The 14,642-nt window shown below is 42.4% G+C and overlaps 1 protein-coding gene across 1 annotated transcript; it reads left to right on the top strand.

Moving 5' to 3' along the window:
- Positions 1-200: 200 nt before the first annotated feature.
- Positions 201-2,785, top strand: LOC123896084 (proline-rich receptor-like protein kinase PERK9). The gene is made up of 3 exons (XM_045946526.1): positions 201-896; positions 1,645-1,953; positions 2,732-2,785. The coding sequence occupies exons 1-3, from the start codon at positions 201-203 to the stop codon at positions 2,783-2,785; spliced, it is 1,059 nt and encodes a 352-aa protein (XP_045802482.1).
- The last annotated feature ends 11,857 nt before the right edge of the window (positions 2,786-14,642 follow it).

Here is a 14,642-nt window from a genome sequence, read left to right as displayed (position 1 = left end):
CCCCACTCACACCATATTCATCTTATGTTTCTCAGCAACAACCTCCTCCCATTCAATATTCAACTTTTCCTCCATATCCACATCACCTCCATGACCCATCATACCACTCACCACAAAGTTTCACCTATCCACCTTACTCTTCATACCACACATTTCCTAATCTCACCCACATCACCAACCATTCTGCAACCGAACCCACCATGGCTTCACACACACCATTTCTTCATCAACAACCAACTCACACTCACATTTTCAACCATTCACAACCTATTGCTGCAACAATCCCAGATGTTGAAAATCTTCGGAGCTCTTTAAATGAAATATTAGAATTTATCGAAGAATTTCGACATGAGATGAAAGACTCCTTCCTTGATGCCAAAAAATCATTCCAAGCACTTTCTGATTCATTTAAGTTAAAGACATGGGATAAGAAATTACCAGAGAAAATTGTTAAGAAAGAATCGGAGAAACAAAGTGCAGAGGAGGTTGAACAATTGACACAGCCGCCGCAACAATTATCTCCATCTTCGGTAAGCACACCGATGTCAACGTTCACTAGTTCACCATGGAAACCACCAAGTCCATCGCCGAATCTGCTTATAACTCAATATCTACCTCCGGTACCACCAATCACGCTTCCTCCTTCACCACTGAACCCGTCTCCGTCACCGAAGCTACAACCACCACCGAAACCACCGGAAAAGGTTTTCTTTCCTTTCTCTCCTTTCCCGGCACTGTCGCGACCACCGCCGGAACCACCGGATCTACAATCGACGTCGGAATCTATTTTACCTATACCTCCGACGTCACGTCCACCCCGTAAACCACCAGATCGGAGTGTACCCACCACCCTTCCGTCACAATTTCATTCTGTTCTGGACTGGGCCAAGAGCTGGGTCAATCACTTTCTGCCCGACATTTGGGGCACAACCCAATAAGGGGAGACTTCCCCGACACGTCAGCCAATGACGTGTCCTGCTCGACATAACGGAGGAGTAGCACGTTAAACACGTGCTCATCTATCCACGCATGTTGATCCATTCCACCATAGCTTAACAGCTAAGCAGCACGTTTAGCACGTGCTCATCCATTCAGCCACAACTGTCACAGAGCTTATCCCTTACCCGCGAATAGCGGAACGGCTCCAACCAAGATAGAGGCAAATAACGGCCTCCCCTATGATACAAGGACTATCTTGGCAGTTGAGTCTATTGGGCCGGTTATCCCGGCCCAATAGGCCAACCTTTGGCCCAGCGCTGGGGGCAACTATATAAGCTCTCCTAGACAGGAGAGCCAGGTATTCTGAATCATTATTCACTCTACTTTCTCTCTCTTCTCTTCGTATCTCTTGTACTCTTTGCTGACTTAGGCATCGGAGCACCTGCATGTACAAACCCCCCCTCCGGTGTGGAAGCTTGCTCAACGGACCGGCCTCAACCTCTCTGATCATCAGGTTAGATCAGTTCCGGTGTGGAAGCTTGCTCAACGGACCGGCCTCAACCTCTCTGATCATCAGGTTAGATCAGTGGCGCCGTCAGTGGGAATCTGAGTTCTTCCCCATCTTTACTCTTTCTCAAAGAAACAAAGGTCAAAACCGATTCCGTTTTTCAACAAACAATTTTCATCATGGCTAGTTCATCACAGCAACTCAACACCAATACAGGCGATGACAACGTTCTCAACGTTCCACCCTCTCCACCGCCGCAGCATAACACTGTTTTGTCACCGGTGCGTGACGATACCACCACAACACGTGGTCCAGAAAGCGACCCCCGCGACGGCCGGGAAACCTCCGTCTCGTCCGATGAAGAGGACGTTGAGGTCTTGACCAAGCGTCAAACGGGCAAGCGCCCACAGCTTAAACAGGAGACTCCGGCAAACAACGCCGGGCAGGCCGTAACTTTGGCTAATTCTGAAATCGCAGCCTTAAAACAAACAACTGAGTCTATGCAGGCTCAAGGTCGTCGACTGGACGAGCAGAGTGAAAGAATCGCCGCGCTGGAAAGGAGCCGGCGCCGCAGAAAGACCAACTCTCCCCCGCGGAGACACCAAGCTACTCCTTCCCCTCCCCGTCCGGCGGCTGTCAAACATCGACGCCCCGACCTAGAGAGGGTCGAAGTTACTCCTCAGAAGAGAGAGCGTACACCCCCCCATCGTGAGGGTAGGCTCTCCCCGGGCAAGAAAGGGAAACAAGAAGCTCCGCGCCGCCATTCACCTCAAGGGTTGGCGCTGATGGCCAAGCAGGGCGCGTCGGGCAGCTACCATCCCCGCAACTACAAGTCTCGTAGTCCAACGCCCATGCCCGGCGATTATTCTCCCCGGTCTTCCGAGGACTATTCTCCCAACGGGAGTGACGAGTGCGATCCCCGATGCCCCCTTTCCAAAGGCGTCTTGAAGGCGCATATTCCAAAGGGCTTCGAGAGACCTCCTACGCTCCCCGCGTACGATGGTTTGACCGACCCCGACGATCACATAGCTAAAAAAGCGGAGGCTGCTGAAAAAGCTGTAAAAGACCTCTTAGAGGCAAATTTTATTTCTGAAGCCATATACACTACCTGGTTGTCCAACGTTGTACTAGTTAAAAACTCTAATGGAAAATGGAGAATGTGTGTTGACTATACCGATCTCAATAGGGCTTGCCCTAAAGATTTCTATCCTTTACCTTGCATTGATAAATTAGTTGATAATTCTTCTGGCTTTAAATTATTGTCTTTTATGGATGCATATTCAGGATACAATCAAATCCCAATGGCTGTGGCCGACAGGGAAAAAAAAGCTTTTATGACTGAGTCGGGCAACTATTACTACAACGTAATGCCCTTTGGTCTAAAAAACGCTGGTGCTACGTACCAGCGAATGATGAACAGGGTATTCCGGGGAGAAATAGGCGACATGCTCGAAGTCTACATGGACGACATGATCGTAAAATCCCACGAGGAAATCGATCATACCGCCCATCTACGTAAGGTCTTCGAGCAGGCCAGAAGACACAACATGCGATTCAACCCAGAGAAGTGCACCTTCGGGGTACGGGCAGGAAAGTTCCTCTGATTTTATCTAACAGAACGAGGAATCGAAGCCAACCCCGACAAATGTCGTGCCGTTACGGAGCTCCCAACTCCGAGCAACAAGAAATCCATACAAACCCTGAACGGACTGCTGACCTCATTATCTCGCTTCGTAGCAAAATCTGCTCAACACGCATTACCCGTCTTCAAATTACTACGTCACTACTTCCTAGCACATACAATCGTAGTTCGAACCGACCAACCCATCAAGTCATTGCTTGGTCGACCAGATATGGCGGGCAGGATGCTCAAATGGTCCCTCGAGCTTTCCGAATTCGACATACGTTACGAAAGCAGGAAAGCGCTAAAATCACAAGTCCTAGCAGACTTTGTGGCCGAAATGACGAATCCATCCTCCACGACAAACGAGGCAGACAAATGGACAATATTCGTCGACGGAGCATCGAGCGCCACGAGAGTAGGAGCAGGAATTATCCTGGAAAACGAGAACGGGATCATCATCGAAGTATCCCTAGCTCTATCCTTCCCGACCTCAAACAACCAGGCAGAATACGAAGCCTTCCTAGCAGGACTACGGTTAGCCGAAGACATGGAGGCAAAAGAAATTAAAATCTATACAGATTCACAGCTTGTCGCGTCACAAGTGTTGGGAGAATATCAAGCCAAAAATGATAACCTCTCTGAATATTTAGCATTAGTGAAAGAAAAAATCACTAAGTTCGAGTCTGTGGAGGTGCAACACGTTCCACGCGAGCACAACAAACGGGCAGACATCTTGTCCAAACTGGCAAGCACAAAAAAGGAAGGCGGAAACAAATCCGTCATTCAGGAAATACTCCCTCGACCAAGCATCGAGAAGCCGACCAACGTCCTCGACGTAAATGTCATCGGCGACAAAAACTGCTGGATGACCCCCGTTTACAACTTCCTCGCGAACGGAACCCTTCCGGCTGACCAGAAGCAAGCAGCAATCGTTAGACGTCGAGCATGCGCCTACGTCATCCTCGACGGAAAATTATACAAGAGAGGATTCTCAATCCCGCTCCTAAAATGTGTCGACGAGGAAACAGTCGACTACATCCTTCGCGAGGTACACGAGGGGATCAACGCCCAACACCTGGGAGGGAGATCGCTAGCCAGGAAAGCTCTCCGAGCAGGATACTACTGGCCCACCATGCAGCAAGACGCCAAAGAACATGTCAAAAAATGCGACAAATGCCAACGACATGGGGATATGCACTTAGCTCCTCCCCATTAGCTCAAATCTATGTCGTCGCCATGGCCCTTCGCTTGGTGGGGCATGGATATACTTGGCCCTTTCACAAAGGGATTCCACCAAAACAAGTTTCTAATAGTCGCCGTGGACTACTTCACCAAGTGGGTAGAGGCTGAACCCCTCTCCGACATAACGTCGTTCAGGATACTCCGTTTCTTCAAACGTGACGTACTCTGCCGATTTGGGATACCACAAGCCGTTGTTACGGACAACGGAACACAATTCACGAACAAAGGATTCCAAGACTTCCTCGCTGCCTTGGACCAAGCAACATTTCACTTCCGTGGAACATCCCCAAACTAACGGGCAAGCCGAGGCCGCCAACAGAGTAATCCTGCGCGGCCTACGACGAAGATTGGACCAAAATAAAAAGAAATGGGTCGAGGAGCTCGAAAGCGTCCTTTGGGCCTATCGCACAACACCACACTCCATGACCGGGGAGACTCCATTTCGAATGGTATATGGAACAGAAGCAGTCATCCCCGTGGAGGTTGGCGAGCCATCTCGCCGAACCGAGCAGCCGCTCGAAGAAGAAATGAACGACGATGCTCTTCGTGAAGAGCTTGATCTCATCGAAGAGATTCGTACGGGGGCATCCCTTCGGGAAGCCACCCTTAAACAAAAAATAGCTGCCCGACATGACGTTAAAGTCATCAAAAGAGAGTTCGAAGTGGGTAGCCTCGTCCTAAGACGAAATGCTAAGGACTCCCAGGATGGTAAACTGGCGGCCAACTGGGAAGGACCATATCGCGTCATCGACAAAACAGAAAATGGCGCGTATTATCTCGAGGACCTTCGGGGAAAGAAACTTCCTCGACCTTGGAACGCACAAAAATTAAAACAATATTATAGCTAAGTTATTGCCAAACTAAAAAACACTACTAAAAGGCTGCTCGGATCCTCTAGCAACGAGCCCGACGCCTCGACAACGGAAAGCACGCAGGCACACGTGCTCGATCCAATAATTGAAAAAGAGATACTCTGGCTCAAGAAGGGTAGAGCATCTCCCCGACTGGGATGACCTTTGAGACAAGCCCCTCGTCTTTCGTGCCAAGGCTTAACGCCCAGCTCGGGATGGGAAGTTCAAGCCGCGGGGGCGGGCACACCAACGTGTCGGCATCCGTATTAGCCTCAGAAACAACTCTAGGCGCTTGGACAGTTCCCTAAACTTTCTAAGTTAAAACCGAGGACGACCTCCTCGACGAAACGCGCTCGAAACGAAAACTTGCAAATATAAAAAATGATTTTGTCGGGCAGGAATACAACAATGTCGAGCAAACGTACAAAGCATCAAAACCAAAAAATTTGTTAAGATAAAAACGAGCGCAAGCATAAAGACACGCATAAATACATTACGAACAGGCATAACTTAGCAAAAACAAAAGCAATAATTTAAACATACACACGAGGAGCACGAAATAAACGAGCAGGATTAATAAAACGGGCACTGTCATAAAATACCGGGCATAAAACCCACTTGTTCAAAATATTACATAACCGGGCACGCAGGCCCCCAAAAATTGTCATAAAATAAAAAGACAAATAAATTACAAGTCAATGGCGCGCAGGCCCAAGTAAAAAAGTCGGGGAGGATCAGGTGCTTTCATCATGACCCTCTTGGTTCCCATCTGAATTTTTCTCCTCCTCGACTTCCTCCACTTATGTAACACCCGAACCCATTATTTAAGTAATTCTACCTTTATTAAATCTTTTTCAAACTACGCAACGGAAAATTACAATTTAATTTATAGAATATTAGTTCTAGGTATCACACTCCTCTTTACAAATTAATACTAACATGATTACTTAATAAAAACTCGTTTTATACAATATAAATTCCCTTATAAAAGATACATTTTTCCAATCTAAATACATGAGTCATGAATGACTCTATATACTATATACAACCCCCTTTCCCGTGTCACAATCAGAGCGGAGCTTCACCAAAGACTCGAACAACGAAACACATAACACATAAAAGAGAGTTAGAAGTCATACTCAAATAATATTCAAGTGTAAGTAAATAAACTTAACACTTCATCATATTTTAACTCATTAGCATGCTTCATTTTCAATTAATTATGAATACCATATAATTGAAATAAAACTTCATTTATAATCATCAAACAATTAATGTCTAACACATAAAGACGATTCATCAACAAGTACAACTAATGTCACTTATCCATCATCATATAGACAAATACATCAAACAATTCCAATTATGTGTCCCATACCAATTATCATATAATGTACACATAACCTAATGCAAATCTAATGCTTCAACTTCATCTATGTCATCCTAGACATTTCTAATGCATGTGGTACCATCTTCTTTATTAGAGTATCTCACCTCTAATATCCTTCTTTATCTGATAAATATAATCCAATATCCTTCTTTATTGGAATATCCAATATCACATATATTCATGAATGCATGTATGTATTTCATGAATTCACTCACAATCAATAGCATTAAGCTCTTCATTTATAATGTGGAACACTATCCAACATTTCTTCTTTATTAAGATAACACTATACCTTAATATACGTCTTTATCGAATAACATAATTCGATATACTTCTTTATTAAGTTAATTAACACCTTAATATACTTCTTTGACATTTTAACAAACATCATCAACAACAATTATATTCCACAAATATAATCAACAATTCATCAACACATCATTATTCATCAACAAGCAATCAATCATGGTTACAAACACTTAATTGCATGTTAGGATACCTTAAATACATGTTACAAGTGCCTAATTGCACTTTAAAACATCAACAAAACATGTTCTGCACAGTACTGGTCGCTTAGCGACGGCCTAGCGAGGGATGGCGAGCAAAAGTCAGTGCATGGACAGCTTCTGGCGAGCGACAGCGAGCTGGTCGCTTAGCGAGGGTCTATGGTCGCTCAGCGAGGGCCTCGGGATAGCAGCAGTCGCCACCTGTTCGCTAAGCGAAGGCTTAGCGACAGCCTTCTGACAGCAATGTTCAAACTTCGTGTTTCTCACACCAAATCACCCAAAAATCTCATTTTTCATGTTATAAATCCCAAATAAGTTTATCTTCATGTACATAACATATATATAAACATAAAAGGACGGATAGATTCTCAGATCTACATCAAATGCATCGAAAAAGTAATGATTTATCATTTTTACTCAAAAACTCATAAACCACAAAGTTCTTGATCAAACATCTACAAATTCCCAATTTTAACCCACAAATCGTTCATACTACATGATACAAGTATATTAAACATGTTATGAACATTCTCTATCATTTCCTTTAAGAAAATCACCCAAAAACCCAAACGAAAATGGGGTGGAGAAAGTTCGGGTACGGAGAAATCGACATTCTCCCCTTTCTCGTATCACCCACGAATATGAAATCTACTCTCTTACCTTAGATCCAACGAAAGCTCGACGATTGCTCTTGATCTCTCTTGCTCAAGCTTGCCCTAGCTCCCTCTTGCTCTTCCTTCTCTCTACTTCTCCAAAAACAAAGAGAAAATGAATTTCTCTCTCTACAAGGCCTTTAAATAGGCGCCCCACATTTGTCTTAAGGCCCATTGGGCCTAAAGCCCAATAACACGATCCAACACGCGTAAACTCTGACTAACTCATGCGTTAACTAAAGCTCTCGATAAATAACTTAAAGTTACTGTCTTACTTAAAAGTTACGTCACCAAATAAATAAACACTTACGTAGTGAATAATAAATTTGGGTTGTTACAACTTCAACATCCTCCTCCCCGTCATCATCATCATTATCTTCCTCCTCATCCTCCTCCAGAGCCATCTGCTTATACTCCTCCGGAATGACTATCTGCCCATTCTCAACCCTTTTGAGCTTGTGAATGCCATCAGTGATCAAACCATGCTCGGCATTCACAATCTTGAGTTGGGCGACCGCATTCTTCCACCCATGTACCATGCTCGCCAACATCAGGCCCCCGAGCCTCTTGATTTCCTTGACCAGGTCTGCTCGACTTACCAGCCTGGAAGTTTCAACGGCCTCATCAGCAGCAGGAGCAAGCTTGGACTGCAGGTCGGCTATCACCTCCTCCAATTTCTTCTTCTCCTCGGCACCCTGGGTCTTCACCTCCTCGAGCTCTTTCTTAGTGACTTCCAGCTCATCACGGGTTACTCGAATATCTTCCAACAGATTCCCATAGTTCTCTTGCTTGCCCCTAAGATCAATAAGCTCACCCTCCATCTTCACAATGCTCCCCTCCAGCTTGGCATTCCGGGCAGCCAACTTCTCCACCTCATGAGTTGGCCCCCCCTCATTCAGGACCAAGGCCGTCTTCGCCAGCCGGATGACAGCATCAATATCTTCATTAAGTTGGTTCTGTCGGGCAGCTGAAGAAACGCCCAGGACATAATTCTTCTCTGATGCAGGCACCTGGAGGGGGTTCTTATCAAAAAAGTTTCGGTTGCTCAAGCATGCAGGGAGGACAAAACCACCGTCCCCCTCCGACAAATCGACGATAGGCGTCATCTGCTTCTCCCGCTGCCTCTTTGCACGACCTGCCGGGGTCCCCGCTGAGCTCAACACCGGCGAAGACTGGCTAATACTCCCTGAAGCAGCTTGCTCGGCAACTAGAACGTTAGGCTTGGATCTCCTCGCCTTTTTCTTCGATTTCTCTCCCTTTTGCTCAACAGCTATCCTCATTAGCTCGGAAGCAAGATCGGCTATTCTACCTGCAAAGTCAGAAATATGGTCAGAAATGCGGGGAGAAACTCAAAACATCAAAACTGCTGAATATAACAAGTAAAAAACGAGCAGAAACTAAAATAAGTACCCAACAAAGTGTTCTCGGCTGGAACAGTCTTGCACGACAATAATAGTTTGGTATTAACAAAACGAGGCTCAATCCTCGGTTTACCATACTTATCTAATGCGACCTCTCCTAAACTAGTCATAACCTTACAGGGCTTAAAGCCATCCACGTAGGCCTTAAGCTTCTCAAAGCCTGCCATTTCTGCCGGGGTCACGTCGTCGCCAGCCGTTAAATATTCGTCGGTCCGCAAAACAAAATGCTCCGATGACCACGACAACGGGAATCGAAGAGCCCACTCGGTTACCGGTTCTCCTTCCGCGTCCAATTGGGGAGACCCCTCTTCCAGAAGTACCGGCCTGTCCATATAGAGAGAGTTTAAGGCAAACTCCGTCACCGGCTTCACCACGTAGTATCTCTCTTTGAAACCCCGAGCAGACTCCACGAACATCCTGAATATCTTGCTCGACTGATGCTTCAGGGAAATCCAACCCTGCTGGTCCCCGACTTTCTGTCGTTGGATTTTGAAGATATAAAAAAATAAAGAAACAGTGGCTTCCACCTCCAGATACCGACAAAGGATATGCCTCGTGGCTCGGGCGCAACCCAAGCCAACTCTAGGTCCGTAATAGTGTCGACCAGCTTATGTTTGGACGTCGCTTGACTCCCCGTTACCTCCTCTGTGTCCGACATTCCGAAAACCTGAAAGCAGCGAAAATAAAGTGAATTCGACAAATCATCAAATCCACCCTTTCACCGCAATTCAAGTGAAAGGGCGTAAAAAAGGGCGGGGACGCTGTCCCCGACCAAAAGCCCTTATCAAAATGGCAAACAAAGACAAAACAGAGGAAACGGGGAGAACTATTTAACAAAGCCTAAAAAACGGGGAGAAGGTCCCCGACATAAACCCTCTACTCATTCCAGGGGCAAACAGGGAGAAGCTCCCCGACATAGAGTTTCTACAAACTCATTTTCCAGCTAAAAATGGGGAGAAGCTCCCCGACATTCATACAATTCACAAAGACACTTAAAATATTCGCGAAGGCGAAAACGGGGAGAAGCTCCCCGACTTAAGGTTCAACTAACCTAGCTTTTCGCTACAATAAACGGGGAGAGGAAACAACATTCTCCTCCCCGACACAAAACGCATAGATTTCCAGAAATCTATGAATGTTCTACGCAGAACCCAGAAGATTCATCATCTTCATCGTATGTTCGTCACCATTTCCCAGAAATTCATCAAAGTTCATCAAATTCTTCGTTTTTCCAGAAAACGGGAAAAATATGGGTAAAACCCAGAATAGCAAATATACCACCAACAAACGCCAAATCTCACTAATAACAGAGATCTAAACTATTTACTCTCAAGCAAAAAGAGGGGTCACGAAAAACTCAAAACCCAAATTGAAAACCCAAGCATATTTAAACAACAAAGGGAATCACTAAAACAAACTCAAAAAGGAAAGCATGCACAAGCATAACTCAAACGAAATCAAGACAAAAAGAAAAGATGTTTACCTGTCTTAAGAGAAAAATGAAGAGCTTTTGAGCAAAGGTCTGGAAGCTTGATGTTTGAACTTGGGGCCTAAAACCTTTGAAAGCAGCAGCAACAACGCAATAGAGAGGAAGAAAAATGGAAACTTTGAAAGTGAAGCCTTCCTCCTCTATTTATAGACTATCCAAGTCTCTTCACCTACATCGCGAAGTGGTACACCCCATCGTATCATAACCGTTGATCAAAATCCAACGGTCGAGATTAAAAATCATCAAATGGCTAAGATATCTAATTAGAAATCAAAAGACGCGATGAATCCAACGGTCATAAAACTCCTCGTTAAACGAAGCATCTGTTACACACTTTCCTAGGTCATGATTACAGCCTTTAATAGTTGTAACGCGTGGCAACAGCAGACAAAACGTCTGTCCTTTCATGTCCCATCGAACAGACGACGCGACCCTCGAGGGACTCATCGTTATCCCCAAAGTAAATGTCTCCTCGACGTTGGGAGCAAGCGCGAATTACGGGCAAGCGAAACAAACATCATAAATAAACGTGCCCGCAAAAACAGGCAACATCAACTAGATGCAACATACGCAATACTTCCTCGATAATTGGTCGAGGAACTAAAAAGCCAATGACTTTCTAAGGCAAAATCCCTTCCCCGTAATTTCCTCCACGAACATCGTGGCACGCGTTACGAGCAAAAGGAAACTTCCTCCTTGGAAAATTCTCCTCGTCGTGCCACGAAGAAATTTACGAGCAACATATGAACTCTCCTCGCGCAAACGAGCAACAATCACATTCCATCCATATACGAAAGCATCATTCACCAATATTTCAGTCACTCTCGGATACAATTCTTTGGGAAATTGAAAACAAATCATGGCCATTCAATGAAATTTTTTTTGCCACGTGTCCAATTGTTTGTCCCCAAGCACATTACGTACAGTGTTCCTGTGTATTTCCAATTTTCATGCGCCAGCTGTTGTCCTTTTTGCAGGATTTCATATCCACCCATTTTCATGTGACACCACTAATGCTAACCAGTCACAACATCCCACGTGTTTGGAATTCCACCCATTTTACAAATACCAGCAAAATTATTTGGGCTTGAGAGAAACGGGACTTGGTTTGTTTAGCAATTGATTGGGCTTAAAATTATGCTGGGATTTACAATGCATGGGAATTATTGTGTGTGCTGATTACTTTATAAATTATGGAAATCAATGCAACTTGTAGAACCTTGAGGACAAGGTTCATGTGAACCCGGCAGCAATAATAGAAGATTATGGAGTAATTAGTTAAATAATTATAAGTAGTAGTTAGTTAAATAATTTAGATATTAATGAGACATAGTATTTATATTATTAGTTGGTCATCTATGCTATTGGGTTTTGTTTAGTTGGGCTTTATCTTCTAGGCTCATTAAGAGTCTTATATATATGTAGTGTTCTTATCAATTTGGAATCAATCAATGAAATGAATCAATTTATCTTTTATTTATTTATCTTTATTTATTGTTTTTCTTAGGTTTAGTTTAGTATAGCTTGATAGAGCTTCAACACTCTATCATATAATCAGTGGTGAGCAATCAAGTGTAAAAACTACAGAGTAGGAAATCTTAACAGAGGCATAAGGCATGCCAAATCATACAAATCAGAGTGAATTTGTCCCCAGTGCAACACAAACCAAATCAAGAACTAATTCCAATCCTCGGTCTCCTGTTTTAACTGTTGAAAGAAGAAAGATTTTAAAAATAGCATTGAAAATTTAATCGAAAAACATCATGTATCCAGTGAACAAAGTAACTTGAACCAAGTGTGCATGAAATTCAGCATAAATGTTTCGTTGCAAATGTGTAATTACAAGTTCACAACTATAGTAAAACTTAAAAAAAAAAAAAAAACTACTCCCTCCGGTCCTTATTATAAGAAACACTTTGACAAAATCACACAGACCAAGGAAGGTAAATTTTCTCATTAATGATTCTAACATTTTATGTTATATTCCAAAACTAACCTTTGACTAGCATGTGAAATAGGACTCTCTAATTAATGCACTAGCATTATAATGAATTATTTGATTGTATTTAATAAGGGTACAAATGGAATTGTGTCAAAGTGTTTCTTATAAAAAGGACCAAATAAAAATTCCAAAGTGTTTCTTATAAAAAGGACCGGAGGGAGTAATATTTAGGTTGTGGAATGTAAGTCCTACAGCAGGAGCTTCTTCAATTATCTTTTGGTATCTTTCTTTGCACATTAATTCTCTTTTTACTTTTTTTTTTTTGTACATTTATTAAAAGTACTTCCCTAGTGTACAACTTCAATATACACCTGAAATCAAATCTGGAACAATCAGGACATAATTGTAATACCTCACATATATGATTATGGAACTTTATTAGCATCTTGATAGTCAGAGCCCATTCCATTATGGATTTCAAGATAATTACATACATAAAGCAAGTATAGACAAAATCCTTAAAGCAAGTTCTGAGGTAATCAGCTCCCTTCCATGCAGTCCAAAACTCTGGAAGACAAGGAATCATCTGTGAAAAAAACCAGGATAACCAATTTGAGAAAACTATCCACTACATGCCAAATTACATTTGTATAAAAGAACACCAATATTGTAAAAAACTCAGAGTTTATCCGATGGACCATGGCCTTGATCTCATCCCCAAATTTCCACTGCAAGAATCAACAACAACAAGCAAATGAACGATTTTACAAATTGAATGAACAGTCCAAATAACTTACAAAACAATACTACATCAACTAACTTCAGGGTTAAATATGTTTGCTTTATCCACCTCAGGTTAGAAAAAGTTCCACAAATCTGCAAATGGAAGAGAGAATCAGAAAGATCAATGTATAAATTAACAAAACTGAAGGATAGAGGCATGCTAAGTCACCTAATTTGTTAGCTACTAAAAAAGACTAGTCACATTTAAGATGGTTGAAGTAGTACAAACTCCTTTTCAGAAACCTAGCTTATCTTCACCAAGCAACAATCTTGCAAACCTTTCCATCATTATGTGAATACTAACCTTTATCAAGGTATCCTCTTGTGGCTTTATTTTTAACAGGATCTGGTGTTTCTATAGACCAAAAGATAAATGGTAAAGAAAGTAAATGATGTCTATAGGGTATTTGCTGCCTGATTTCATTTCATCATTTATCCTAAAATAATCAAAAAACGCTCAGAATTTAAGTAAATTAACATATACGCGGATATTAGAAACGGAGACTTATAGTACCATCAATCAGATTCACACCAGAAACCAAAAACATATTTTTTTAGACAACGTCTGCTTATTAGATGAGAGCAAAAACTTGCATATGATAATTCATATTAGTTGGAACTGTGAGACCATAAATTTTCTTTTGCCAAACTGAATTTAATTTCCAAAACAACTCACATTAAATTTCAAGGAACTAAAATATGGATTTTCATGGTTAAAATCCTTATGTAAGCTTTCAAAAGAAACAAAAGATGCATGTTTTCTAGTTGTATGGCTCAACCTGGTGTTTAAAGCAAGGCACCATGTCTAATAATTTGATGTTTAAGCTATCCATACAATCCATCAAAGATAAATAATCCCTTCAAAATAAGTAAAGCTATTAAGTAGTTTGCAATGAAGACTTGCAGGAAGAAGTGTTATTTTGAACGCTGAGTTATACATTGGATAACTATCTATATACTGTCATAGTTACATAAATATATTCTTACTAAGACATGCATTCCTCTAAACTATGTAAGATGAAGAGTGGCCAAACAAAACATATATGTATTCAACTAAGGATAAAGAGAGTAAAGCTCAATCAAACACACATTTGTATCATTCATACATTATTCTAACTTTATTTATACATATTAAATAATTGATACTAGGTACACACATTCTGAAAAGGTAAAATAAAACTCAAAATTCATGAAACATTCATAAAATAACGATAAAATGCCTTAGGTCTTTGGTAAAACATAGAAGTAAATACCAATAAAGTCAAGAAAACACACAAGTTTAAGCATACAAAGC

This window comes from Trifolium pratense, linkage group LG7 (assembly GCF_020283565.1).
Source record: "Trifolium pratense cultivar HEN17-A07 linkage group LG7, ARS_RC_1.1, whole genome shotgun sequence".
Lineage (NCBI taxonomy): Eukaryota > Viridiplantae > Streptophyta > Magnoliopsida > Fabales > Fabaceae > Trifolium > Trifolium pratense.
This window is presented reverse-complemented; position numbering and strand designations above follow the sequence as displayed.